General features: G+C 42.8%; 1 protein-coding gene across 2 annotated transcripts in view; it reads right to left on the reverse strand.

Moving 5' to 3' along the window:
• The window catches only part of ADAMTSL3 (ADAMTS like 3), a 355931-nt gene that overhangs the window by 165963 nt on the left and 163879 nt on the right, over positions 1–26089 (reverse strand). For both annotated transcript variants that reach the window (XM_088025151.1, XM_088025150.1), the window contains exon 6: positions 17879–18005. In XM_088025151.1, the coding sequence (XP_087881277.1) occupies positions 17879–18005 (127 nt within the window). The remainder of the gene's footprint in view (positions 1–17878; positions 18006–26089) is intronic.

Below are 26089 nucleotides of genomic sequence, written 5' to 3' on the forward strand. Positions count from 1 at the left end.
TTGGAAACCACATAAACATTTATGAATGGAGGGTTTGTTAAATATATGTTGACATATCCATCAGAAAACCTGAGGCAGTCTACATATACCAACATAGAAGTAGGTCCACGATATAGTGTGAGGTGACAAAAATGATTAAGGGTCGTTAATATAGCATGTATATTCATAGACACATACACCATCATGTCACTAATGCTTCTCTGAGGTTTAGGAATATGAATGATTTTTGTGTTGTTCCTTATGAATTTTCTGTATTTTCCAAATTTTATATAATAAAAATGTATTGATTTTATTCTACAATGTTATTTTTAAAATTTGCTCAGTTAATTGTCCAATGGCTTCAGATTTTAAGACAGCATTTATAATATTAGAGGGTGACAAGGATCTCCAAGTAGAGTCAGAGTGACTGCAATTCTTAAAAAGCTGAGGCTGGCCAACACGTTAAGGACAGTAACCAAAAATATGCACTTCACTGGTATTATTTAAGGTAGAAGAGTAAAAAATATTATATTGATGAATGACACAGAGTACAGACAACTTGTTGACTTTTTATTTGTGTCTGACTTCTCTGTCAAGAAACACTTCTATTTAAAAGTACTAAAAACTTACCAAATCACTGCTGTACACCTAAAACTAATATAACATTGTATGTTAACTACACTAAATTAAAAAAATTAATAATAAATACCAAAGTAGCACATTATAATTATCTGAAAATTTGCTTCCAAAACCTTGTTCAGAACTCTCTAATAAAATTCTGGTGATGACTATTGTTAACACTGCTATATGGTACATTTAAAAGTGGCTAAGAGAATAGATTCTAAAAATTTCCTTGGTATAATTCACTAGTTATTCCTGATTTAAAAAAAAAAAAACAACTCTGTAAATAAAAGAAAACAAATGTTTGTTACATGATTTTAAAATGCCAGTAAAGGGACGCCTGGGTGGCTCAGTCAGTTAAGCATCTGACTCTTGATCTCAGCTCAGGTCTCAATCTTGGGGTTGTGAGTTCAATGCTGCATCAGGCTCCATGCCAGTGTGGAGCCTACTTAAAAAAGAATGCCACTAATATGATTAATATATTTTATGCTTAAATATTAGAAATACTGCTACTTAAATAGGGAAATTAGGAATGTTAATTACCATCATTTGATTTAGGATCTTTGGGAAGACTAGCCAAAGTAACTGGGCAAGAAAAAAAAATAGTCTAAGCATTAGAAATCAGGAGGAAATTAATACATGCATACCTCATTTTATTGCCCTTTGCGGATACTGCTTTTTTTTTTTTCTTTTTTCTCCCTTCCTTCCTTCCTTCTTTCCAAATTAAAGGTTTGTGGCACCCTGCATCCAGCAAGTCTATTGGCACCATTTATCCAACAGTATTTGCTCACTTGTGTGTCACATTTTGGTAATTCTCACAATATTTTAAACTTTCTCATTATTATTATTATATTTGTTATGGTAATCTGTGATCAATGATTATGACTCACTAAAGGCTCAAATAATGGTTAACATTTTTAGCAATATTTTTTAAATTAAGGTATATACATTTTTTAGATATAATGCTATTGCATACTTCATAAACTACAGTATAGTGTAAACATAACTTTGAAATGCACTGAGAAACTGAAAAGTCATTTGACTCACTTTATTGTGACATTCACTTTATTGCAGTGATCTGGAGCTGAACCTCCAATATCTCCTAGGTGTGCCTATGTTCAAAAGTTAGTAGCTTTCAGAAATACCAACAATAATCAGAAAACATAATGGAAGAAAATATCCCATTTGCAATGGCAAGAAAAAAAGATGGAATACCTTGGAATAAACTTTTTAAGAATGAGCATGACCTACAAAAAGAAAACTTTAAATGTCTTTCTAGACATAAAAATGCTTTGAGAAAATGAAAAGGCAAAGATTAATTCATTTGACATAAAACTTAAAATTGTTGAAGACAGAAAAAATTACAATTATAGACAGTTTCCTTAATATACAAAAAGTGTTTACAAGTGAATAAGAAAAAAAAAAACACACAAATTTTCAAGAAAATTGGCCAAATGCTTGAAAAATAGTTCAAAGGAAAAAGAATTAAAATGACAAGAAGCTTATGAAAAGATGCCCAACTCACTGGTAATCACAGAAATGCAGGTTGAAAACAAGATACATTTCATTTTTTTCTATTAGTAAAAATCATAATGCTCTCATAAATTTTAATTTGTGAAGATAGCAGTAAATGTTATTGGAGGAAAAATTACCAGTATCTTTGAAAAATAAAAACATATAATCAAAGATAAACATGTATAAATGTGAACAAGCATAGCAAAACTAAGAAAAAACCCTAAATGTTCATTAATATGGGTCTGGTTAAATAAATCATGGCATGTTTTTCTAGGTCAACATTTTAAGAAGATAAAGTAGACTTTTGAGAATGAAGAGGCCACAAAGCTCAGTGATAAAATTAAGTTGTGACAAAAATTATATGTAATTATCAATTCTGTTACAGCCCTCAAATGCATAAATGTGTGGAAGGTCTGTGTTATGCACTGACACTACAGCCCAAGCTTGTAAAGATTTTGAAAGAGTGCTAAGCCCAAGTGATGTGTCCAAATAGGTTTTCATCACCTCGGGAAAGCATTCCAATGCACATGCATTTTCAAAACAAATTTGTATTATGTATATGACATGCTACATGTTTACTGCAGAAAATTTAGAATATCCAGGCAAAGAAAATAAGCAAGTCATGAATGAATCACAATGCCAGTATGTTATCCTATTAGTGTGTTTTCTTCTTGGGGTGGGGGAAATGATTGAGTATGTATAATATATATTAATAATTTATAATGGTAACATTAAGGATTTTTTAAAAAAATACAAAAAGGCACAGAAGGATAGAAAGTAGAAGGTAAAAGTTATCCCCTATGACTTCACAAACTTCAAACCAATTCCATTCTTTAGAGGTATAATTATTGATAGTTGCTTATATTACAGATATTTGCTGTGTGTGTGTGTGTGTGTGTGTGTGTGTGTGTGTGTCTGTGTGTCTGTGTGTCTGTTTCAACCATCACCCATTGACGGTTACACAGTCAAGTGAAACGTCTCAGACCAGAACCCATGGCATTTGATTTTAGACAGAATGCTCAAATCTGGGAACAAATGTTCTTCTGTGTAAAAGGCAACGAATTCCCAGCTGTCCATAGTATTAACCTTGGAGAGAAATGGACATTGTAGGGCAGCTGGGCAAGGCGTGGAATGAGGGGCAACCTATAAGGGACCACCGTAAAGGATTTAATGTCCTTAGAATTATAGGAAAAGAAACCTATACGACACCGCGTTAAATGTCTTCTCCTCCTAAAGTGCAATCCCCTCCTGTTTCTGTAACTCTCCCATACAGTTTGATATGTCAAGTCTCCCTGATACTTTTATAGGGCGGTACCTCCCACAAGCACCTGGAGAACTTGTTAAAACACAGATTCCCGCCCCGCCCATAGACATCCTAACCCAGAAGTTCAGGGTGGACCCCAAGAATCTGCCGATCTAGCAGCCTCCCAGGAGGTGCTGATTCTGCGTGCTTGTGAGTCCTGCTTTGCATAGCACTGATTCTGGGAGCGCATAGGGAGGGAAAACTCCAGGTCATAATGACAGTAAGGGACGACGGCCCCACAGTCAACAAACTTGTCAGCATTTCCTCACCGCCCTGCGGGAAATGGCAGAGCTCTGCCTCTGACCAGAAATGCAGTGAGAACTCTAGCAGACAGAGGATTTTGAGGTGGGAGGGACCAGCAGTACTAAAGTCTCTACAGCAGTAAAAACTGTTACTGGGTTTTGTAAAAGCATTTTATTAAGTAGTGGGCACAGAAGGCTATTGTTTAAAAAAAAAAAAATGATGCTGAAGGAGTAGAGAGACAGGAAGTACATACAGTTTGTCCAAACTCTGTCGGTAAAGGTAGGGAGAAGATTAGGGTGGCAGCTAAAGATGTGGAGAATTTAAAATACATATATTTTAATATATAATTCACACACAAGTCTTAAAATTATACTTCCTTGATATCACTCATCATCAGGGAAGCGCAAATTAAAACCACAGTGAGATATCACCGCACACCTGTCAGAATGGCTAAAATCAAAAACAGCAAAGAACAAGGGTTAGGGACGACATGGAGAAACGGGAACCCTCACGCCCTGTGGGTGGGAATGCAAACTGGTGCAGCCACTGTGGAAAACAGTGGGGAGATTCCTTAAAAAATTAAGGGTAGAACTACCATATAATCCACTAATTCCACTACTGGGTATTTACCCAAAGAGAATGAAAATACTAATTCGAAAAGATATATACACTCCTAGGTTTACTGCAGCTTTATTTAGAATAGCCAAGATATGGAAGCAACCTAAGTGTCCACTGGCTGATGGAAGGATAAAGAAGATGTGAGATATATATATATATGTTTACATATATATATACATACATATGATACACATACACACACACATACACACACACACACTGGAATATAGTTCCACCATGAAAAAGAATGAAATCTTGCCATTTGCAACAACACGGATGGAGCTAGAGAGTATTATGCTAAGCAAAGTAAGTCAGAGAAAGACAAATACTATATGATCTGACTCATATGTGGGATTTAAGAAACAAATGAACAAACAAAGAAAAAAAAGAGACCAAGACAACCAACCAACCAACTCAGACTCTAAAATACAGAGAACACACTGGCAGTCATCAGAGGGGAGGTGGGTGAAAGAGGTGAAGGGGATGGAGAGTACACTTACGGTGATGAGCACTGAGAAATGTATGGAATTGTTGAACCACTATATCGTACACCTGTAGCTAATATAACACTGTATGTTAATTACACTTAGATAAAAAAAAAATTATACTTGTATTTAAGATGGAAGAAATCTGGGATCTCTTCTAACCCTGATGGGAAAGGAGGAGAGGGAGAGATGGAGAAGAGGGGATGATGGGTGGAGTGGGATCTCTGAGGAAGCAGAGGGGCTGGAGTCCAGGACACAGATGGGGAGATTAATTAGCCTTGGAAAGGAAGACACACACTTGTGCCTCTGCAACAGGAGGGAGAAAGGAATGGCTGCGAGCAGCCTCAGGGCGAGGTCTCTTCTGGTGGTGTCTGTTTTACTGAGATTTTTTTTCACAATCTTCTTTGGAGTCTAGCACAGAATCAGTTTTTATAAATGGTCCCTAGCTGCTTAAAAAGACAGTATATTCCCTCAAAATACAATGTTCAGTCATATCTGTTAATGTAACAATAATTATACTGTGCAGACCCTACATGTAATTTTTACTGACTTAAATGTATCAAAGTTTCTCACAGCAGTTTTACTTCTCGCCATTTTTCTTATACTTTTTTTCTTTATATATTTCGATGCAATGGTATTTGCATGCAAATTTTTAAGACTGATTTCTTCATCATCGATGGATATAAAATACTCATCTTTGTTTTTGGTGTTTTTTTTTCTTTTTGCCTGAAATTCCACTAGCTTTGATATAAATACTACTATCATGCTTTGTCTGTCTTGTCAATTACAATGGGCCACTTTTAAATCCCAAATAGCCTCCTGGTCAATTCCCCTTCAGTCTGGAGCTACCCAGAACTAGAGACCCTGATGGACGGAGGAACCAGTTGTAAATATCATGGGAACAGTGTGCTACTTGGCCTCCAGGACAAGCTAAGTATAGACCACTTAAAGTCTCCTATCTCAGGTTTGCAAAAGAGGCCACCAATCAGATCTGACTCCGAGGCTGCTTTAAGATATACTTTCTAATGGTGTAGACTCCAGTGGCTGAGAACATAGCACCTGGAGGAAAGGCTCCTTCTCTGTCCCATTCTACAGTGTTGATGGCAACAGGTCCCTGTCCTTGAAAACTCAGATTTGAGGGTGGTGGTGGTGGGTATTGGTTCCAGCTGAACACTTTCGGTGTTTCAACTATTCCAAAACTTTTTAGTTGAAATTTGGGGTAAGAGATCTCTGATACTGCTACTCACTGGGCCATTCTCCAGGGACTTCTTCTTGTCACATGTTAAACGTCATCTGCATTACTGTTACTCTACAGACTACCTGAAAATGCAATATGGATGGGTGATTAAGATCATAGATGCTGGAGCCACACAACCTGGCTTGGAATACCAGCACTGCCCCTTACAATTGCTGTGTGACCTTGGGAAAGTTTCTTACCTTCTCTGAGCCTCAGTTACATCTGTAAAATGAGGATAATAGGTATACTTGTTTCAAGGGGGTCTTGAGAGGGTTCAAATGAGGTAATATATGCACAGGGCTTAGATGGGAACTTAACCACCAGTAGGGCTGGGTTAGTGTAAGTTATTCAAACCTCACTGAGCACCTGCTATGCCCCCAAGAATGATGCCAGGTAACTTCAGATAAATCCCACCTCCTTTATTCTAATAAAAACCCTTTCCTACAAGTAAGAAAACTGGATTTTTTTTTTCACATTTAAATGACTTTCCCAAGATCACAGAGTTCCAAGGCAGTAGAGTCGAGGCTAGAACCAAAAGCTACACTCTTAACCTTAACTTCTACTGTGAGACCGGGTCAGAACCGTGTAAACCCAAACTCACTCAACAGAAGAACGTTCATTACAGACTTCCATTTTATGGGTTTCACTTGTTTGATTTTGCAATCATGGGGCTGACATAAGGATCCATTAAGTTTGCTTCCACGGACTTCCCTCCCACACATAAATGCTCAAATCCAGCTGTTCCATCATATTTTTTCTATGTCTCATTTCCTGCTGCAGATCACAGTTTTGCTAAGTAGCAAGATGTACAGGAAGTAAACTGTCCACACAATATTAACTAATCAATAAACATCAGTTTCAGCCCAGAAGGACTGTAATTTATATCAGATTGTTTATTTTCACTATAATGTCCAACTAGAACTACACCAACCTAAATATATCCATTCCATGGTATTACAAGAAAAGAGAAGCTTTACTCTCCCTTTGACAGGCTCATTCCCACTCTCCCATTACTGGTTTTTGTTTTTCAATTTTTAAAATTTGGTCGGTTGGGTTTTTTTGCTGAATAAAACTTTCCGTCAAGCATTTTCCACATTACTTTCTTGACCCTGCATTTACTTTTCCTTTCTGTTCTTTAGGTGAAAACACACACACACACACACACACACACACACACACACACACACACACTCCCTGCCCCCCACTCTCCATTCCCAAGGAACAAGGGAGTGGTTTTTTTTTTTATTTTTTTAAAGCTTTTATTTATTTCTTTGACAGAGAGAGACACAGCGAGACAGGGAACACAAGCAGGGGGAGTGGGAGAGGGAGAAGCAGGCCTCCAGCCGAGCAGAGAGCCTGATGCGGGGCTCGACCCCAGGACCCCGGGATCATGACCCGAGCTGAAGGCAGATGCCTAATGACTAAGCCACCCAGACGCCCCCCCAAGGAGTGTTTTTAAAAAGAAAGGAAGGTTATCTCAATAAATGCTAATGTGAACAATAATAACAACCTTACGGAAACACTGGAAAGAACACTGATTTTCCTTTAAAATGAGACAGTGGCTGTGAAAGCATTTTGTAAGCTGAGAAACAACAGTGTTTGTGAATGTGCTCATGTGCTCATCACCGCTCCATGTCATTTACGCCAGAAGGAGGTGGTCTGTGGGACACTGTGCAGAGTGGGGGGCTGATGACTTTTCAAAGTTGAGTACTCAGTTTTGATCAAGTTCACCTGTCGCTCTGTGCATAGAGGAGGGGACTGTGGGAGGCGAGGGAAGGGAAAGTCAGTGTATGGAGACACCCGTCCCGCAGCTGGAGGACTGTCCATGCTGCCTTCCGTAGCCAGAGGTGGGACAAATGACACACGCCAATGAGCAAAGACAGGGAAAGTCAAACTCAGAAATTGACAGCCACTTCTTAAAAGTAGAGAAGGGACACGCCAGGGATTTGATTTGGTGAGAGCAACCAGCTGCAAGCTGAAAACTGGTTTCCATACCTACACCTGCCCTGCTACGACATCCCACGGTCCTGCCCTGAGCTAATTCCACACTATATCATGGGAATCAATTATTGCTGAATCCGCATCTGAGCATCCCCAGCCATCAGCTCTTGGGTCTATTCAGAAGCATCTGCTCCCAACCTGGAGCTCTGTTTCTTTACTGGCCTAAAATGCCTTTACCTCAAAAGAGCATGGTAACAGGCAGGGTGCCTAAGAATGTACACTTCCATGCTCATTTCCAGGACTGGCTTTGAACAGCATACAGTAGGGGGGCTTCGTTACACACAAGCAGCAAGAGAGAACTTTCTGTCCAGATGTTCCCCAGCATTGTAGTGTAACTTGCTTCTCTGCCCTTTATACTGCATCTCCGAAATCAAGAGCCCAGTGAGGATTAAATGTCCATTGGCCTTCTGACTCTATAGTGGGAAGTAGGGGTTCAGAATATGTCACCCCGGATATGCCACTTTGGCATACTGATTGTTTTGAATTAAAAGTACTTGAGAAATAGCAGGTGCAATAGCAAGGACACTCTGTCCCTCCTTTGTCCACTTGAAAGCAGAAGATAAATCCCCATACCAGGGAGCATAGAAGGCATCTTTATCACCAGACACAGGAATTTAGAGCCGAGGAGGCTTCATGAACAAGCCTTATTACTACTTCACCATTTACCACCCACAGCCCAAACCCCTTGTCTTGTCAATTCTTCACAAATTTATCATTTCTTTGTTTGAAAGGTATAAAAGCTTCCTGCTTTGGCCACTTCTTTGAGTCTCATCTCTGGGGGGCTCCCATACATACGTACATCATTCAATTTCTTTTCTCCTGTTAATCTGTCTTTTTCTTACTGGGGGCTGTCAGCCAAGAACCTAGAAAGGTAGAGGGAAAATGACCTTTCCTCCACTACAGGGCCATCAGAGGCTGAAAAGCAGAGGTATTCACCAAAGGCACATATCAGAGTCACCTGGAAAATTTGGTGACAGATTTATCCCCCAAAATTCTAGGGTAGGGCTTGAGGACTAGAACAGGGAACAAGCCCTCCAGGTGGTCCTGATGTGCATGCTGGATTTGGGACCACGGGGCCAGGCTCTGAGAGGGGGAACCATGGGCAGGTGGGTTGAGGTAGCCCTTGCACAACTTCTGGTTCCATTTTTTGCTACCTTTGCTCTGACCCCATCTCTCTAGGTCTCCATGGACACTTCACCTCTTGCTCATCTTGGAAGACAGCTCAGGAGGGTGGTGCAGCACATGGACTCTGAAGTCAGATCAGCTTGAGCACTTACTTGCCGTAAGGCTTTGAATGAGGCATTTCATTTCAGGGAGCCCCTTTGTCACTGTCCCGTTTGTCAAAGGGGAGGCCATAATAGGACCTACTCTGTAGGGTTATGGTGAAGAGTCAATCACATCATACGTAAAAGCACTCAGCACAGTGCCTGGTACATATGCACAGAGCCTAGGGATGCCACTGTTATTACCATCCTGATTATTATTATCGTTAAGAATCCCCAAGCTCTCATCTGGTTAGTAGATGTCAGGTCTCCTGGGTGACTCCAGGTGGGACAGGGCTTGGCTGCCAATAGACTGCTTCTGCTTTTAATTCACATGGGCATCTGGTCTAAGTGGGTTCTTCAGTCCTGTTCCAATCAAGCCAATACACCTTTACAGAGAACATACCAGGTGTCAGGTATTGGGCCAGGTGTGAAAGGCCCTTGATGAGTTCACATGCTCTTGAGGGGGTCAGCGTACAAACAAAACCCCTCCCATGCAGGTGGCGATGGTAGCATGTAGAAGATACCCAAGCAGTGGTTCATGGGAGATAAGAGGAGACTTCACACCAACTCACTTTTCTGACACATAAAAAATTTCCCAGGCCCTTTAAGAATAAAGGTAAGCCACCTCTGTTAAGCATTTTCATTAAAGCATCAGAAAAGGTCTTTATATAAGATCCTGGTCTTATTTCTCTGACCTCCATACAATCCCAAGATCTGTGTTTTTAAAAACAAGAAATAAATTACAGATATACTTAATAAGCTTTCAGAGCTAGAAGAGGTTTTGGAAATCATCCATGCTAACACTCTTAGTATACAGATGAAAAAGCCAAGGCCCCTGTGATCCCACCTAAGATCACAGATAGTTAGTGGCCAAGCTGAGGTTATTACCCCAGTCTCTGGCTTCCAGTGCAATTCTGTTGCACAACATGATTTAGTCCCAGTGAAACCATAATAGGAAGCCGAATCATCTCTAGCAAAGGCCTGTATTCATTCGTTCAGCATCTACTGAGCTCCTGTGACATGCTCTATAAAGGCCAAGCAGGAAGTAAACAGAAAAGAGAAGAGTCAACTGTGGATTAGTAGACTGGGCGGAGAAAGCCTCCTTGAGGAGGTGACCCTTGAGCTTGAGGTGGAGAAAGACGCAACCGTGTTAAGAGCTGAGGGAGGTGTACGCCAGGTCTAGGGATTGGTCAGTGCAAAAGCCCATGGGGGGAGGGGGAAGGGCACTCGGCACTCTAGAATCTTCCAGATAGTGAGACTGGAGCCTAGTGCATGAGGGCCAAAATGGCGCACACGACATAACTAGAGCCAGCCATGACCAAGACTTTGAAGGTCATGGAAAGGGTATGGATTTTAGCATAAGTATAAAGGCAACTCATGAATGAGGTTTTAAGCTGGGGAGTTAATGGTCAGTCTGGCTACTCTGTGAAAAACAGACTCCACGGCACTCCCTCTTAATGGAGCCAGCACGTCATTTTGCTCAAGTGTGAGCGAGCTAGGAAGAGAAGGAACACGGGGCCCTAGATGTTCAGCATCAGGATCTTTCCTCTACGTTGTGCTCTCTCTCACTGAATTAAACAGGGGGAAATATCTCATTAAAATTAACAGGGTGTTGGACTTGAATATTCCTTGGCCACACAGACTTCTGGTACAGGAATATAATTGATCAGAGATCTGCCCTTGAAGGAAGAACGGGGAGGCAGAGAGAGATGATGGGAGCAGACAGTCTATGTACCATGTTACAGCTGATGCAGTCTTCCCTGTTACGGAAGGAGTTCAGGGTATGGACTATTTTTGGAAGTGACAGTCAAAGGAAAAATGGCCTGTGTATGAAGAGAAAATGTCACAATAATAACCCTCCAGGCCCAGGATTCTATTTCTGTCAGGAGTACTGAGCGAGGGATGTTTGGTAAGAGGGTGTGGTCATCTTAAAATGTCAAAGTCCAGTGAAATGCTGGGGTTCCGGGTCGGCCTTGGGCATCCCTGTATGAACAGGCTTAGTTGCTACCAGGTAAAAATGCACAAAGAGCCCAGAGCAGACCAGCTGAGCTTGTTTACTCGCCTTATGCATGTGCACCCTTATGTGGATAAGGCCAAAATAGTGGGGGCACCCGGCTGGCTCAGTTGGTTAAGTGTCCAACTCTTGATCTCAGCTCAGGTCTTGATCTCAGGGTCGTAAATTCAAGCCCCACATTGGGCTCCACACTGGGTGTGGCATCTACTTAAAAATATGTATATAAAGGACAAACCTGGAAACACAGTAGAGTCCCTAAGTGCCAAATCAAGACTCCACGTAGATGTGCTTGCTTCTTTGTTGCTGTGTTTAGAGTTTTCTCTCTTTAAAAATCGAGTGGCCTCTACTTCCCTGTTCCAACACCAAAGCTATTTATGCCATTGTTGGTTCAGTCTCTCCCCCTCTCCTGCAGAACAGGAAATTTGTGTGTTTTATCTGGATTAATTTCAGATTTTTCTCATAGCAAAATTTGGCTCCCAGCACTAGGACCTTGAACCTGCCTGGCTGCCTGGTGGAACTGATAATCCAGGAGCAACCCTGAGCACTTTATCCAGAGCCAGGCTGTGCCAATGGCGTCCCGTGGCCATGGCCTGCCTCAGCGTGAGCCCCAAGGCAGGCAGGAATGATTGCTTGGCAAGGTGAGGACGTAGGAGCTTTGTGGACTCTGCAGGCCCGGTGATGCGCACTCGGGGAGAGAGACATGGCTTGGTTTCCCACATTTCTTTCACACAAAGCATGATTATAGGGAAGTGCTTCCATATGGCCCACGGAAAATCCCAGCCAACAACGGCTGTGGCGAGCCAGTTTCAGAGCAGTAACAGACATGAAGGGGCTGTACTGAAAATCCAGGATGAGAAGCAGCGTGTTTTCACGCAGGCAGGATCTGCTAATGTCAGCCGGAGCCCAAGCACATACATACGGGGCCTGGTGACGACGGGCCAGCAGTCCCCCTCTCACCATGTCACCTCACCTGCCGGACGCTGCCATCGCCCTTTTTTCGTGGAAATTAATCAAAAAGATTAGATTTTTAGGGGTTTGTGACCTGGAATGTCCTGAACTGGCACAGGGGTCTGAGACGCCCTCAAAAAAATCAGAATGGCAAATTTGGGCCTTATGGGTACTATGTATTTCCAGGAAAATGGAGGGAAAATGCAAAATTTTCAATAGATTCTCAAAAGGACCTATAATCCAAAAAGTGAAAATCAACATGTGTGTGTGAGAGAGAGAGACACATGGAGAGAATCTGATCTACCTTTCCAGGAGCACAAAACTGTGAAATACAACCAGGCCCCTTCCAGCCAACACCCGACCCCAACCGTCCCTTCCCATTTCAGGGCCTCCTCAGCACACTTCCCCAGAAAGACTGGTTTCTTGACCCAATTTCACTCAGCTTCTCCCCTGGTTCAATTAGAAGTATCTCCATTTCTAATCTCTGTTGGACCCTGACAAGATGACGTTTATTTCTGATGAGACTTCCAGGCTTTTTAAAGCCAACACTAACTCTAGGCGCATCCCCAACACCCAAGCTGGTGATTATGTTCCCCCTTCTGGTCTTCTCATCCAAAAGCCGACCTGAATTAACTCTTTACAGTCCAGCCTGGCTCTTCACGGTCTTCCCTGGAGCTGCAACTTTCCTCCACCGTTAGTTTCTCCCCTAATTCACTCTTCCTTGACACCTCTGACAAGGTTTTCCTCCATACCCATCAGCAGCTCTCTTAAAAACAAGACCCAGATTGACAGACTGTTGACTTAGACTTCTGTTTACAAATATCCACATTGACATGGAATGTATGTAAAAGGTGCGACACCCTTCAGTACCATACCAAAGGATCCATACCTTATTAATCCTGACAATACCTCTACAAAGGCAGTACTATTGCTGTTTCCAGCATCAGTGAGAAAACCAAAATACACATAGAAGTTAAAACAAAACAAAACAAAAAAAAGAACTTGCTCTGCTTACACAGCCGTAAGCAACAGACCCCATATTTCAACCCTGGCCCCAGAGCCCAATTTCTTAGCCACTTTCCTATAGTGCCTTTCCTAATTGGTTATGAGAGATGTTTCTTAACATCTCTGGTCCTCAGTCTCCTCATCTCTCAAATGGGCTTGACAAGAGCAAAACTACAATGGAAGGGGGTTGGTGGAATTAAGTGATACTCTGTGCCTGAAGAGAACTCTGGGAATGGTTAAGCACTGTATCGATGTTAGTAATACCAGAGAGGGTGGAATGCTGTATACTTGCTTCCCCACCTCCTTAGAAGCCAGCATGTGCATGCCATGTCAATCCCCTGTTCTGGGTGAAGAGGCGGAACTCCCCGGGGAGGACTTCCCTTCCTGAATAAAGGGTAGAGCATTCAAGGAATGTCTTCGGCACCACCATCTTTATCGTCTGGGTATCGATGGGTGCAAATGTTTTAACAGTGACTTTGGAACTGCAGAGAGGAAAGCCATCCTCTAAGGATGATCAAGGAGAGAGAGAGGGGAGCCCGGGTCCTTAAAGACATAGCAGAACAGCTTCCCCAACCTTGACTGCCTCCTGCAGACTGCCCCGCATTTGTAAGTTGAACTTTCCATGATTTGTAGTGGAATGCATCCCTCACTGGTGCACCACCGCTTAAGGCCAGCTCCTTCACGAACAAACCTCTAAGAATTCCTGGTTTCCAATCTCAGGTAGCCCTCGCAGCGATTCCTCTACCTTTTCCTGTGTTTGATGAGTTCCTTCCCCTCCTTTCTTTGATGGGGACACTCTCAAGTCTCTGAGAGCCCTCACACTTACACAGCTGACTCTTACGTCTTAATGAATAGTACATACACACACAAAAAGCCAATATGCTGGAACACTGCTCATTTCTCACTGTGTTCTCCATGGCGCCCGTACAGTCATCCAGCTGCTGACATGGTGTGGGTGTGTAGCCTCCTTCTGTCCCAGACCAATCTTTCCTTCCACCTAGTCTCACCTTCTGCTCCCTCCTCAACCCACTGCAATCAGGCTTTGGCTTCAGCCTGAAATTCATGGAGACCACTCCTGTCAAGGTCACAGATGGGTCTTCAAGTTGCCAAAGAGTACATTCTGGACTCTTATTCCAATCTGTACCACAGCAGCAGTTCGCATGGTTGATCATTACCCCCTTTTTGGAATTACTCACTCCTCTGGCTTCCATGACCCTGCTTTTGCTAAGTTCTGCGTTTACCTACTCTTTTCATTTCCTCTCATTCAGATTCCCTTAAATTTCTCCACTGGCTAAATGCCTTGATTTTGGATGCTCCCCACGATGCATTTCTGGGCCTCCTGATATATTCTACACACTCTCTTTGGGTGGACCTACCTAACTTAGCTTACCACCAATAAGGGGATTTTGCCACCAGCCAAAAATGAACTGCCATATTTCAGATCCAACCTTCAACCACAAACAAAATATAATCAACATCTGTTTAAAGGTATCAGAAAGGTACCGAGACATTTAATACTTAGGGAGGGCAAATTTCCCAAGAGAAGGAAAAATCCAAGGAGCTGAGCCCTGAACTTTGGTATGGGACCCCTCTTCGTGAACCCCTCACCCAAGGGAACAGCAAACATATCCACTCTGCCACTCAAGTTGGAGTGCTGGCATCATCCTCTTTCTTGGCTCTCGTGGTCTTCATCCCAAGCATTATCAAACTCTGCAGGTTCTACCCACTAGAGATCTCTCTGATCTGTTCCTTCCTCTACCTCTCCCACCACGCTCCCTAGACTAGGGCCTCACGATTTCAAACACCTTTGAGTATTTTTTTAAAAAGCTTCCCCTTTGGACTCCTTGCCTCCAGGCTCACCTCACAGGGAGTCTAGCCTCCACCTGCTGCCAGAATTATTTTACTAAAACACAGACAGAACCACGTCAATCCCCTGCCTGGACTTGCATGAGTGACTCCACTTAACATGATGTGTGCAGCACAACAATGAGGGCATCCATGGTTGCCTGCAGAATGACATCTGTCTCATCCTCCACCCTATCCAGGGTGGAAAAGGATTCAGGCCCGAATGACGTGTTAATAGTTTCTCAAAGATGCCAGGACTTTCCTTTAGTGTCACACCATGAACTTCGTGTTTCCTCCACCTGGAAAACCCTCCTCACCCTCTACCCCTCCCATGGTGCTCTCCCCATTTGGAGAGAATAAGTAAAATCCCTATTTCATAAGTTACGTCAAGATAAATTCAAATGGGGGCGCCTGGGTGGCTCAGTCATTAAGCATCTGCCTTCGGCTCAGGTCATGATCCCAGGGTCCTGGGATCGAGCCCCGCATCGGGCTCCCTGCTCCGCGGGAAGCCTGCTTCTCCCTCTCCCACTCCCCCTGCTCGTGTTCCCTCTCTCGCTGTGTCTCTCTCTGTCAAATAAATACATAAAATCTTTTAAAAAAGAAGATAAATTCAAATGAACAGATTTTAAAGGAGGAAAACAAAACCATAAAAGTGCTGACAGAAAACACACAGGAATAATTTTTTCCCTTTCAGGCAGGGGGCCGCCAACTACAACCTGAGGGTCAAATTCAGCCTACTGCCTATTTCTGTAAATAAAGTCTGGGTTGTTTTTTTTTTTTTTTAATTTCTGTATGCCTTATATTTTTCCCCTCCATTACTACATTCTTTTGAGTTTAACTCACTTTTTATAAGCCTTTTGATTCCATTCTCATTTCTTTTTCTGTATATTTTGGATATATATTTATATACTTCTTTTAGATGTTTAGATATTGCTTATTTAAATACCATACAGATCACAGTTAATCTCTTGAATTTATAACAAGTCTAGTTTTTTTGGTCAGAATTAAAATATATATATATATATATATATATATACACATATATATATATATTTTTTTACTTTAAAAAATGGAAAAAGGAAAGCTTCAAAACCAGAGTGTGCTATTTTGTTATGAATGTCTCATGTGCATTCTAAGTACTGAAAAGCAAGCCTTTTTCCCAAAGGACAATGTTACTCGGACAGATGGACTGTAATTACAAAAGAAGGCTTTGAAACATAAAGGTGCTCGTGGCAACTAGCAGAGAGAGGAAGTCCTGGCGAGGACACAGAGCAGTGAGCAGGTGCTTGGGGAAGGCTCCAGGAGGTGAAGGATGTGGCCCCAGGTCTGCGGTCAATGTCTAGCTGACCACCTGGACGCCAAAGGGGGTTAGAACACCCCTGGCAGGATTCAAGAAGAGGGCATCCCTGCAGCCTCCAGAAAAGCCACAGTTGTGGCTCCCGAGTGGGTGGGTGTGCCCCTCCAGACTCCAGCCAGGTCCCCTCGGGAGGACTTGCTTGCTGACACGTAGTAAGAAGCCTCGGCTAACAGCACCCACAACAGGGGAGGTCCAGTATGACCAGCCACGCTTGCATGAGGTATTTTTGGAAGGGTCCTTGCTACCACTTTGAGGTTTGAGGTCCCTCAGATGCACACCACCCATGCAGCTCTGCTTCACAGCATCACAGGCGTGGCCTTCGCCCTCCATGCTCTCACTTGCTTCTGCACCAGCTTGCTCTGGCAGAACCTCTTCTCCCCCGGGATGCTCACTAAGGAAGTGATAACATAACAGACTCGCCCGTGGGTCACCAGCCGCACCTCCTTCAGTCAGTAACAGGTGACAGACGCCTCTCAACCTCTGGCCCCTTCCCATCATGGCTGCTCGCTGCCACGGTCGCCTTTGGGACTTGGGGTACCTCTTGTCACCACTCCCCAGTTTCCGTGGCTGACGTCCACAGCAAGTCTAGCTTGAATGGATACAGCTGTACATAAAATTTTATTGGAACACAGTGATGCCCATTGTTCTCAAGTCATCTGTAGGTGCCTTGGTGCTGCAAGAGCAGTGCTGAATCGTTGAAACTGGAAATTTATGTCCTGTAAGGCCCTAAAATACTTACTCTCTCGCCCTTTACCCAAAATGTTTACTGACCCCCAAATCAAAGGATTAAAAAAGGCAGATAACCACTAAAAGAGAAAAATGAAAATTTCTGAGTATATGAAACTTAGAAACCAACGACCCTAAAAACACAAACAATATTGAAAGTCAAGTACCAAACAGAGATCCATGTTTAAAAGACGTATCACCAAAAAATGGAAAAGTAAAAGTAAAATAAAATAGTATAACAGACAAAAGGTTAACACTCAGGATGTAATAGAAGCTCACAACGGTGGGGAAAAGACCAACGTCCACACAGAAAAACGAGTAAGTGACTTCAGTAGCTGACTGAAAGATGAGAAGGTAGAGAGGGGCAAGAATTACATGACAAGATGTTCTACCTTGTTAGCAAGCAAGGGAGGCAACTAAAAAGTTATGATTTCATGCTTTACCTTAAAAAAATGGCAAATATTTTTTAAAAACTCGTCATACTCTGTATCGGTCACGATTCAAAGAAACAGGTGGTCTTGGAAAAAACAATGGAACCAAAAATGTGACAGACACATGGAAGAAATCTGACTTTTGGAAAACTGGCCCACAGTGCTTTGCCACGAGAAAAGCTGAGCGTCGGGAAGCCAGTACTTCGGGACCAGCGGGGTGTGGAGCACGGTCTGCCCGGTGGGGGACGGGGGGGGGGTCCATATCACAGTGGGGTTCAAACCTACTTTTTTCCGGAGAAACGTGCGACTTCGATTGTCCCCGCACAAGCCTGCAGGTGGAGCTGTCACCAGCACAGACGCCGCAGTTGTCCTCCTGGGCGCTGCTCCCCAGGTGCCGGTCACAGCCCACAACCTGCGGACAGAAGCAGGTGTCAGGAGCCCAGAAGGGCCGAGGCTGCAGGCTGCAGGGCCCTCGGGCAGCCCCCCCACCCCCACCCCCGGAGCGTGTGAGCCTGCTCCAGTTCACCACATGCCTCTCTTTTGTGCAGACAGAGTTTCACTCTATGAGTGACAGAAAGCCTCACAGTGCCTGGCTGAGAGGACTCTCACCATGGCCCCAGGCTCCTTAAAACAGAGGAACTGAAGTTGTCCCTCCCTTTACATTTTTATTTCTGTTTTCATGTGTAGTCATATATTTTTGTGTATATGAAATGAACGGAGCATTACAGATACTCTTTGCTCTGCCCCCTCTCTCCCCACGCCTCCTCTCTCCTCGGGCCCCTCTGCTGGAGTCGAGGAATATCCTTCTGGGCCACGGTTTTACCTTCAACATTTTTTATTTTTTAATTTAAATACAACTTAGTTAACATTTAGTTTGTTATTAGTTTCAGGGGTAGAATATAGTGATTCATCAGTTGCATATAACACCCAGTGCTCATCACATCACGTGCCCTCCTTAATGCCCATCACCCGTTACCCCATCCCCCCATCTCCTCCCCTCCAGCGACCCTCAGTTTGTTTCCTAGAGTTAAGAGTCTTGGGGCGCCTGGGTGGCTCAGTCGTTAAGTGCTGCCTTCGGCTCAGGTCATGATCTCAGGGTCCTGGGATCGAGCCCCGCATGAGGCTCCCTGCTCAGTGGGGAGCCTGCTTCTCCCTCTCCCACTCCCCCTGCTTGTGTGCCTTCCCTCGCTGTGTCTCTCTCTGTCAAATAAATAAATTAAATAAATAAATAAAATCTTTAAAAAAAAAAAAGAGTCTCTTACAGTTTGCCTCCCTCTCTGTTTCCATCTTATTTTATTTTTCTTTGCCTTCCCCTATGTTCATCTGTTTTGTTTCCTAAATTCCACATATGAGTGAAATCATATGGTATTTGTCTTTCTCTAACTGACTTATTTCACTTCACATAATACACTCTGGTTCGTCCATGTCATTGCAAATGGCAAGATTTCATTCTTTTTGATGGCTGAGTCATATTCCTATGTGTGTGTGTGTGTGTGTGTGTGTGTGTGTGTGTGTGTTGCCTCTACTTTATCCATTCATCTGTCGATGGACATCTGGGCTCTTTGTAAACCATTTCTGAAATGCGGAGAGGAATGAATGGGAGAGATGTCTCATAGCATACGCCTAAACTGCTACCTTTCAGTCCTTTGTGAGTTATTTTTGTGAGTTACCTGTGTGTGCATATGTGTGTGCGTCTTTACCAGATGGTGAGCTTCCGTCTATGAGGACAAGGGCTAGGCACATTTCTTTTTACTGTACAAATACATCTTCTATATGATGCGTGCCCACTCATATTAACTGGTGAGAGAGTTTATCTCTACCTCCCTGTATCACTCAACTTTATTTGCATTTCTATACCTGGTGTTTAAGTGCAGGGACTCTGGAGGCAGGCAGCCTCTCTGCTTGGCCCCTCCAACGTTTTCAAGATGGCGGATGGCCAACAGTTCAAACTCTCAGAGATCCATCTTCCTCAAGACTAACACACCGATAATAATATATACTTCACATAGGGTCTAGTAAGGATAAAATGAGAAAATGTATGTAAAAACTCTTAGTACAGGGATTAGAACATTATAAAGGGCTCAATAAAAAAGGCCCCTTCTATCATCTCTGTTTTTCATTTTGTTCTCACTCCTGGGCACAGCCCCTACATCTCAGTGCGGGTTGCTGCGGAATCACTGCATCCAAGGTGTTGAAGAGAGAATAAAACTGGAGGGAGTTGAAACCACACCTACAGACTATTCTTTCCGAAATTTTGGTGCTGAAGGGAAGGAGAAAGACCAAATAAAAGCTTCAGGGAGAGGCAGGGAAAGTTCCAAAGAAGTTTAAGGAAAAGCCCGTGATTAAAGATATTTTTAAGTTCACAAAGGGCTGTCATGAAGAAAGGGTTTACATTTTTTCCTTGTATTTCCAAATGGTGAAAACTACAGGTTTAAGCATAAGTTTAGTTCAATAGCAGAAAGTTGGAAAAGTCAGAGTTATCCAACAATGAGTATTCAACCATGAGCTAGGTAGGAGACTTCCTGGCGGGAAAACCGGGGCGGGATTAAATTCTCTGAGGAGTCGCTAAATCCAAAGACTTTTGAGATCTTTTCATCCTGATTATATAATTTTATAAAGGTGATAATGAAATACTACCACTAATAGTTTATTTTTACTGAATGCCCACCATGTGTCTGGCATTATGCCAAGCACATCACACACTTCATTGAATCTTCACAGCAACCTGAGGACACAGGTGATATCTTCTGTCTCTATTTTACAAATAAGGCACTTGAATGTCAGTGAGGCTAAATGACTCTCCAGCATCACACAGCTAGTAAATGGTGTCAGTAATAGCCGGGAAACCCAGGTCGGCTGACACCAGAATCTTAACACCATGCTACACCTTCCTCACCTTTAGCAGCAGCAGATGGACCACAAAGAACTGAGTCACACAGGCAATTATATCAATATTTACAAGTACATGTGGAACAAATTAAGAGTGATTGATTTTGGAAACACACTTGCATGGTTGGGATTCAATCAATGAGTAACTTGTGTTCATGCAACTTTCTCCAAGGGGAGTAATTCTACCATTAAGTTATAGAAACCCTGTTCCCGAGCCAAGCTCTGTCCTCACAATTCATGTCCCTGAGCGCTCTGCATTTCATGAGAATGAGAATCACCCTCTATCTGGTCATCCAGAAAGGGTGTGGGTTTAGGAGCTAGGATGGGCTTGTTTTGAAGAACGTTTAGGGCCTTGTAAGACATTAGGCAAGCAAACACCTCCCTCAGCACTTAATTTGTTTCAGAATTTTGTTCCAAGTGACAGTTCATCCAAATCTTACAGCCAAAAAAAAACAGTGAAAACATCACAGAAAAACAATATCTGAGAAGAAGCTCTGGTTGCCTTGTGATTCATAGGGTCTAAGTCAGAACTACCCTTGAAACTGAGGGACTACTGAATTTGGGCTCTCAGATCTCATCGTAATTCATAATAAGCAACTTTTGAAAAGCTGCCTGAGGTGTTTTCAACCTCTGTGACATCTCCTGAAGTCAAGATTTCTAATTGTAATGATTTAAAAAACCACTAATCGATAGAACATGTCAATAAATTTATTAACAACTATTGAGTAACCAATTTTTATATAGGCAGGCGCTACGGGGTATAATTTAACAAGACAAGGCTCATATCCTACAGTGCAGTTAATGAGACAAGTCACACAAGATATCAGACTTAAACAAATATTTAAAATACATAAGCAGTGCTTTTGGGAATAAATACTCCTACGTAAATCATCACTTCAGCTAAGGACCATTTCACCATTTCTATATACGAATTCCTAATTGGCTAAAAGAACATAGTATTTAAATAAGTGGAATCGGGATGCCTGGGTGGCTCAGTCAGTTAAGCATCTGCCTTTGGCTCAGGTCATGATCCCGGGGTCCTGGGATCAAGCCCTGCATCAGGTGCCCTGCTCAGTAGGGAGTCTGCTCTCCCTCTCCCTCTGACCCTCCCCTGGCTCATGCACTCTCGTGCTCTCTCCCTCTCTCACTCTCTCTCTCAAGTAAATAAATAAAATCTTTAAAGAAATAAATAAATGTCATCACTCCATGTTAAGCCACATATCTTTCTAGGTAAGTCTAATTTAATCCTTCTAGAACCAATTTTTTGAGTCAACTTCTGTTGGAGATTCTTGAAAACTGGATTCTACCGTAGAAAAAACTCTAGGTTCCTGCCTTGAAAATCAGAGTATATGGAGCTCTGGTGGTCATTAGAGATGTTCTAAAATACGGAGCTTCTCCTCTCAGCCTGTGGAAGGACTCTATGTCCCCATCCCCTTCTAATTAAGTGTGGTCTTGACTGTCTTGGGCCAATGAAATAGGAGTCTAAGTGCTGGTGTAAGAAGCTTCCCCGTAAGAAGCTTTAAGGATCAGCGTAGGAGTCAGGAACTCCCCTTCTTACCACTGTTATGTAAACCATGTTCAAATAAAACCTCTCTCAGTCTGATCTCTTGACATTCAAAGAGCGGAGACCCCTGCTGACAAACGGTGGGCAAGTCGCATTAGCAAGAAGTAACCTTTAATTGTTTTAAGCCACTGAGCTGTGGCGGTTGTCAGTTACTGCAGGAAAGCCTGGCCGGTGTCAGAAAGAGCACAATTTAACCCACGAACAAGGCAAGGTCATTAACAGCAAGGTGTTATTTTCAATGGGACATTTCACGTCAAAATTCAGACTTCTGGCTTCTGTTGACAAACAGAAACTCTGATGTGTTTATGCGTAGATGCCCGCTTCACAATGAGCAGATACATATTCTCCAGGTCCCAACAGCTCTCGTGCTCCGCATGACCACACCCGAGCACTTTCTGTCTCTGAGAGTCTGTCTGGGCATGACGGTGCTGTGTGCGCAGGACCCACCTAGCATCCTGGCTGTCCTTTGCCAGAACCGCATCTCACTTCCTGTTCCAAACTTCAACCGCACTTCGGGCGACACGGAAAGTACAAGTATCATCGGTATGGTGCAGTGGTTAGGAAAACAGATTCTGGGGTCCGGTTGCCTGGGTCCAAACTCCAGCTACCCCCCTTTCTAGCTGTGCAATGCAGGAGAACTCCTTAGCCTCTTCCAAACTCATTTCCAAGTGGGGATGATGACGGTACCTACCTCACACATAGGAGTAGCTAACATAGCCAAGTGCTTTAGACAATGCCTGACACTCACTAAACACTCAGTGGATGTTCGTTGCTGTTCATTTTACTCTAACTACAAAGTGGCTTCTTCATCTAACCTGCTGTCAGGGAATTCAATAAGCATGAACAATAAATCAGACTTTGCTCTGAAGACGTGCTTCCAACCAGGCCCTGTTTCTCATAAAAATCAGACCTGCAAAGCAGAAGCAAATTTCATTCAGTGAGTGTCAATGTCTTATTCTGCCCGCCGTGCTCAGATTCACAAAAAGTTGTCCCCAGGAGCCCGGTGACTGCTCATTTAAGTGAGCAGACCATAAACACACTTGCAAAAATGTTGTGTGGTCTGTGCCAAGTGAACATCAGGGCTCAGTTCGCTCATCCAGAGGCAAGCAGCAAGAATCCCACAGTTAATTCTCTCCCATCCTACTGACCACTGATGGCCACGGCCACATTTTACAAGACGGGGAATGTGCGTGAACATTATCCTGTTGAAGGAAAAATCTGAATTCTCCTGGGTGCCCCGGTCATTTCTGAAGAAACGGCATACAATTCCTTTCACCCAAATAGCCTTGCCGAAAGAGCACTCAGCTTTTGGCAGCCAGGGTATCACCTGTTACTGCCCAAAGAATGGGCTTACCCATCAGCATCATGAAAACATGATAGAAAGCACACTTTTTTAAAATGAATGAATTCAGGACATTTTCCCTGCAAGCCCCATCAAGCCTTGGAAACTACTGGAGCCAACTCGGCCTCTGAGATCACGAATATGAAGAGGGGCCTGTGGTCACAAGCACAAGAAGGAACCAGGAAAAGGGAGCCAGTGCTGACTGCAGGCCTCCGGTGTGACAGTGACTGGGCTGGACTCATGGAATGTCGTTCGCGAAAGAACAAGCTTAAAATAGAACCTACCAGGAGAACAATACCTCTTTTTTTTTTACCTACCGGAAAGACCAAGGCTGAGAGATGGTAGGAATGAATACCACAGGAAATGAGTACATCCATGTACACTAAATGAGTGTCCGCTCCAACCATGTCACTGAGACAGCTCAAGCTGAGATCGCCGGTGGGATTTGTTTGGGCCAAATGAGGCAAGCCTATTTCCCTTCTTATCTCTCCTGATCCCTCCGAAGTATCGGACACTGCTGACTTTTCTTCTTAAACACTCACCCACACTTAACTTGGTTTTCTCTTACTTTGCTATTCTATAGAAGTTCTGCCCCATCAAGTGCACCTCTTCCAAAACTTGCTCCTAAAATGGCGGGGCCAGGACTCTGTCATTGGAAATCTGCTCTTCTTATTCAGTCTTTCCAAGGCCATCTATTAGCTTTAACCATGTGACGACCCCCAGATCTATGTGTCTCATTTAGAATTCTCTCCTAAGCTCTAAATGTGTGTATCAACTTTGATATTCACAGGTACATCAAGCTCACCATCTTTTCCCCCATATACTCGGTCCTCACCCAGTATTTTCTGTCTTGAGGAATCACCTCATTACCTACTTAGTCATCATGTCAGAAATCCAGGATTCATTCTGAACTTCTTTCTCACTCCCCACATCCAATAACAATCCAGTCTGAAAAGATCTTCTTCATTAACCTCTATAATTTGTCATCCCTTCTCCACCCAGCCTACCCTGTATACCCTAAACTCTTGTTAACCCACCCCTGACCTTCTATTGTTTGGCCAGACCCTGTCCTCTCCAAATAATCTGCCACATTGCCACTTGAGTGATCTTTCTAAAGACAATCCCAACTGACCTATTCCTTGTAAGATTCTTCAGTGACTCCTATTGCAACTTTCAGAATGTTAATGATTGGTTTCCACCTATGCCTGTAACCTCAACTTCTAGCATTATCCCACAGGTATTTTTCACCTCAATTCTACAGAGTCACAGATCCTTAAATACATCTACTGTTACATCTCTTCACCAGTGCTATTCACTCTGCTTGTGATTCCCTTTCTCATCCTGGTTTCTGTAACTACTACTCAACTTTTCAAAACCTCAAATGTCAAAACATTACCTTGTCCAGAATATTCTTCTTCAGCCCAAACTAAATTATTTTTAATAATAATTCTTTTTAATTATGCAAGCAACACATACTCCTTGTCAAAAACTTGGAAAACAAAAAAGCATGATTCCACTGACAAGTGATTCGCTTTTATTATCCTTTAGAGGAAGAGCCCAAAAGTGAACTGGTATAAAGAGAAACCACTAGCAACATATGAAATGGAAGAATGAAGTAGTAAGCCTTGAACTTTGGGAAGACTAGTCAATAGCAAGCATCAAATAAGATGGTTCAAGAGTAGGAGAGAAAGGAAGAGAGACTGGCTAGGCCACAAAGGGAGATTGGCTAGTCTAGTCTTGGGGTAAAAAGGTGAAAGTGAAAGGGGAAAAAAACAGTAAAATATGAGAGATACGATGGAGGTAGCAGGATACAGAGCATATGTGAGCAAATACATTGATGACAGTATGAATTCAGGAAGGTGACACTGAGAATTCTGGTGCCAGAAATAGAAATGAATAGGAATAGCAGTTGGAATAACTCGTGGATCTGGGAAGAACAATACTAATTTATTTGAGGCAGAGAAAGGAGCATGCTGAATTGGCAAAATTTGTGGAATCTCCCAGAATGGACATCAAACTGAGCAATAAATGCAGGACCAGAGGCTGAGAGAAAATAAAAGAGGGACCAAAATATGTGAATAACCTCTGCATTTGCAAGTGGATAAGACTCATTTGTTCAACCAGTTTTTACTGAGGACCCTCTATGGGGCCAGACATGGTAGGCATTTGGGGGTATGGTAGTGAGCAATATGTGTGATTCCTGTCCTTAAAGAACTTACATTCCAGTGTGGGAGAATGTCATAATCAAATTATCACACAAATAAATATGTAATTATGAAATACTATCAGTGCAGTTTAAAAGGTAGTATAATATAACCAGAAGGACTAATTTAGGTAGAGTAATCCCAGAAGACCTCTTAAGGAAGTGATATTAAGCTGAGAGCATAAAGACAGTAAGAGTAGCTAAGAGCATTAGGTAGAAGGCAGCAGGGACAGTATGTGTAAGAGCTTTCTGGCACTTCGCAGAACTGGAAAAACAGCACAAAAGGGGGAAGAGTGAAATCTCTGAGGAGAGGTCAGCAGAAGCTCCCCAAATCAAAAATCGAAAAGAAAAAAAGACTGGACAAAACAAAACAAAACGAAAGAACATCCAAGAACTGTGGGACAACTACAAAAGGTGTGGCCTGAGTGTAGTGGGAATACCAGAAGAAGAAAGAGAGAAAGGAACAGAAGTATTTCAAGCAATAATGACTGAGAATCT

Source organism: Eumetopias jubatus, unplaced genomic scaffold (genome assembly GCF_037043125.1).
Source record: "Eumetopias jubatus isolate StellerSeaLion01/CBP00866 unplaced genomic scaffold, mEumJub1_p1.0 scaffold_7, whole genome shotgun sequence".
Taxonomy (NCBI): Eukaryota; Metazoa; Chordata; class Mammalia; order Carnivora; family Otariidae; genus Eumetopias; species Eumetopias jubatus.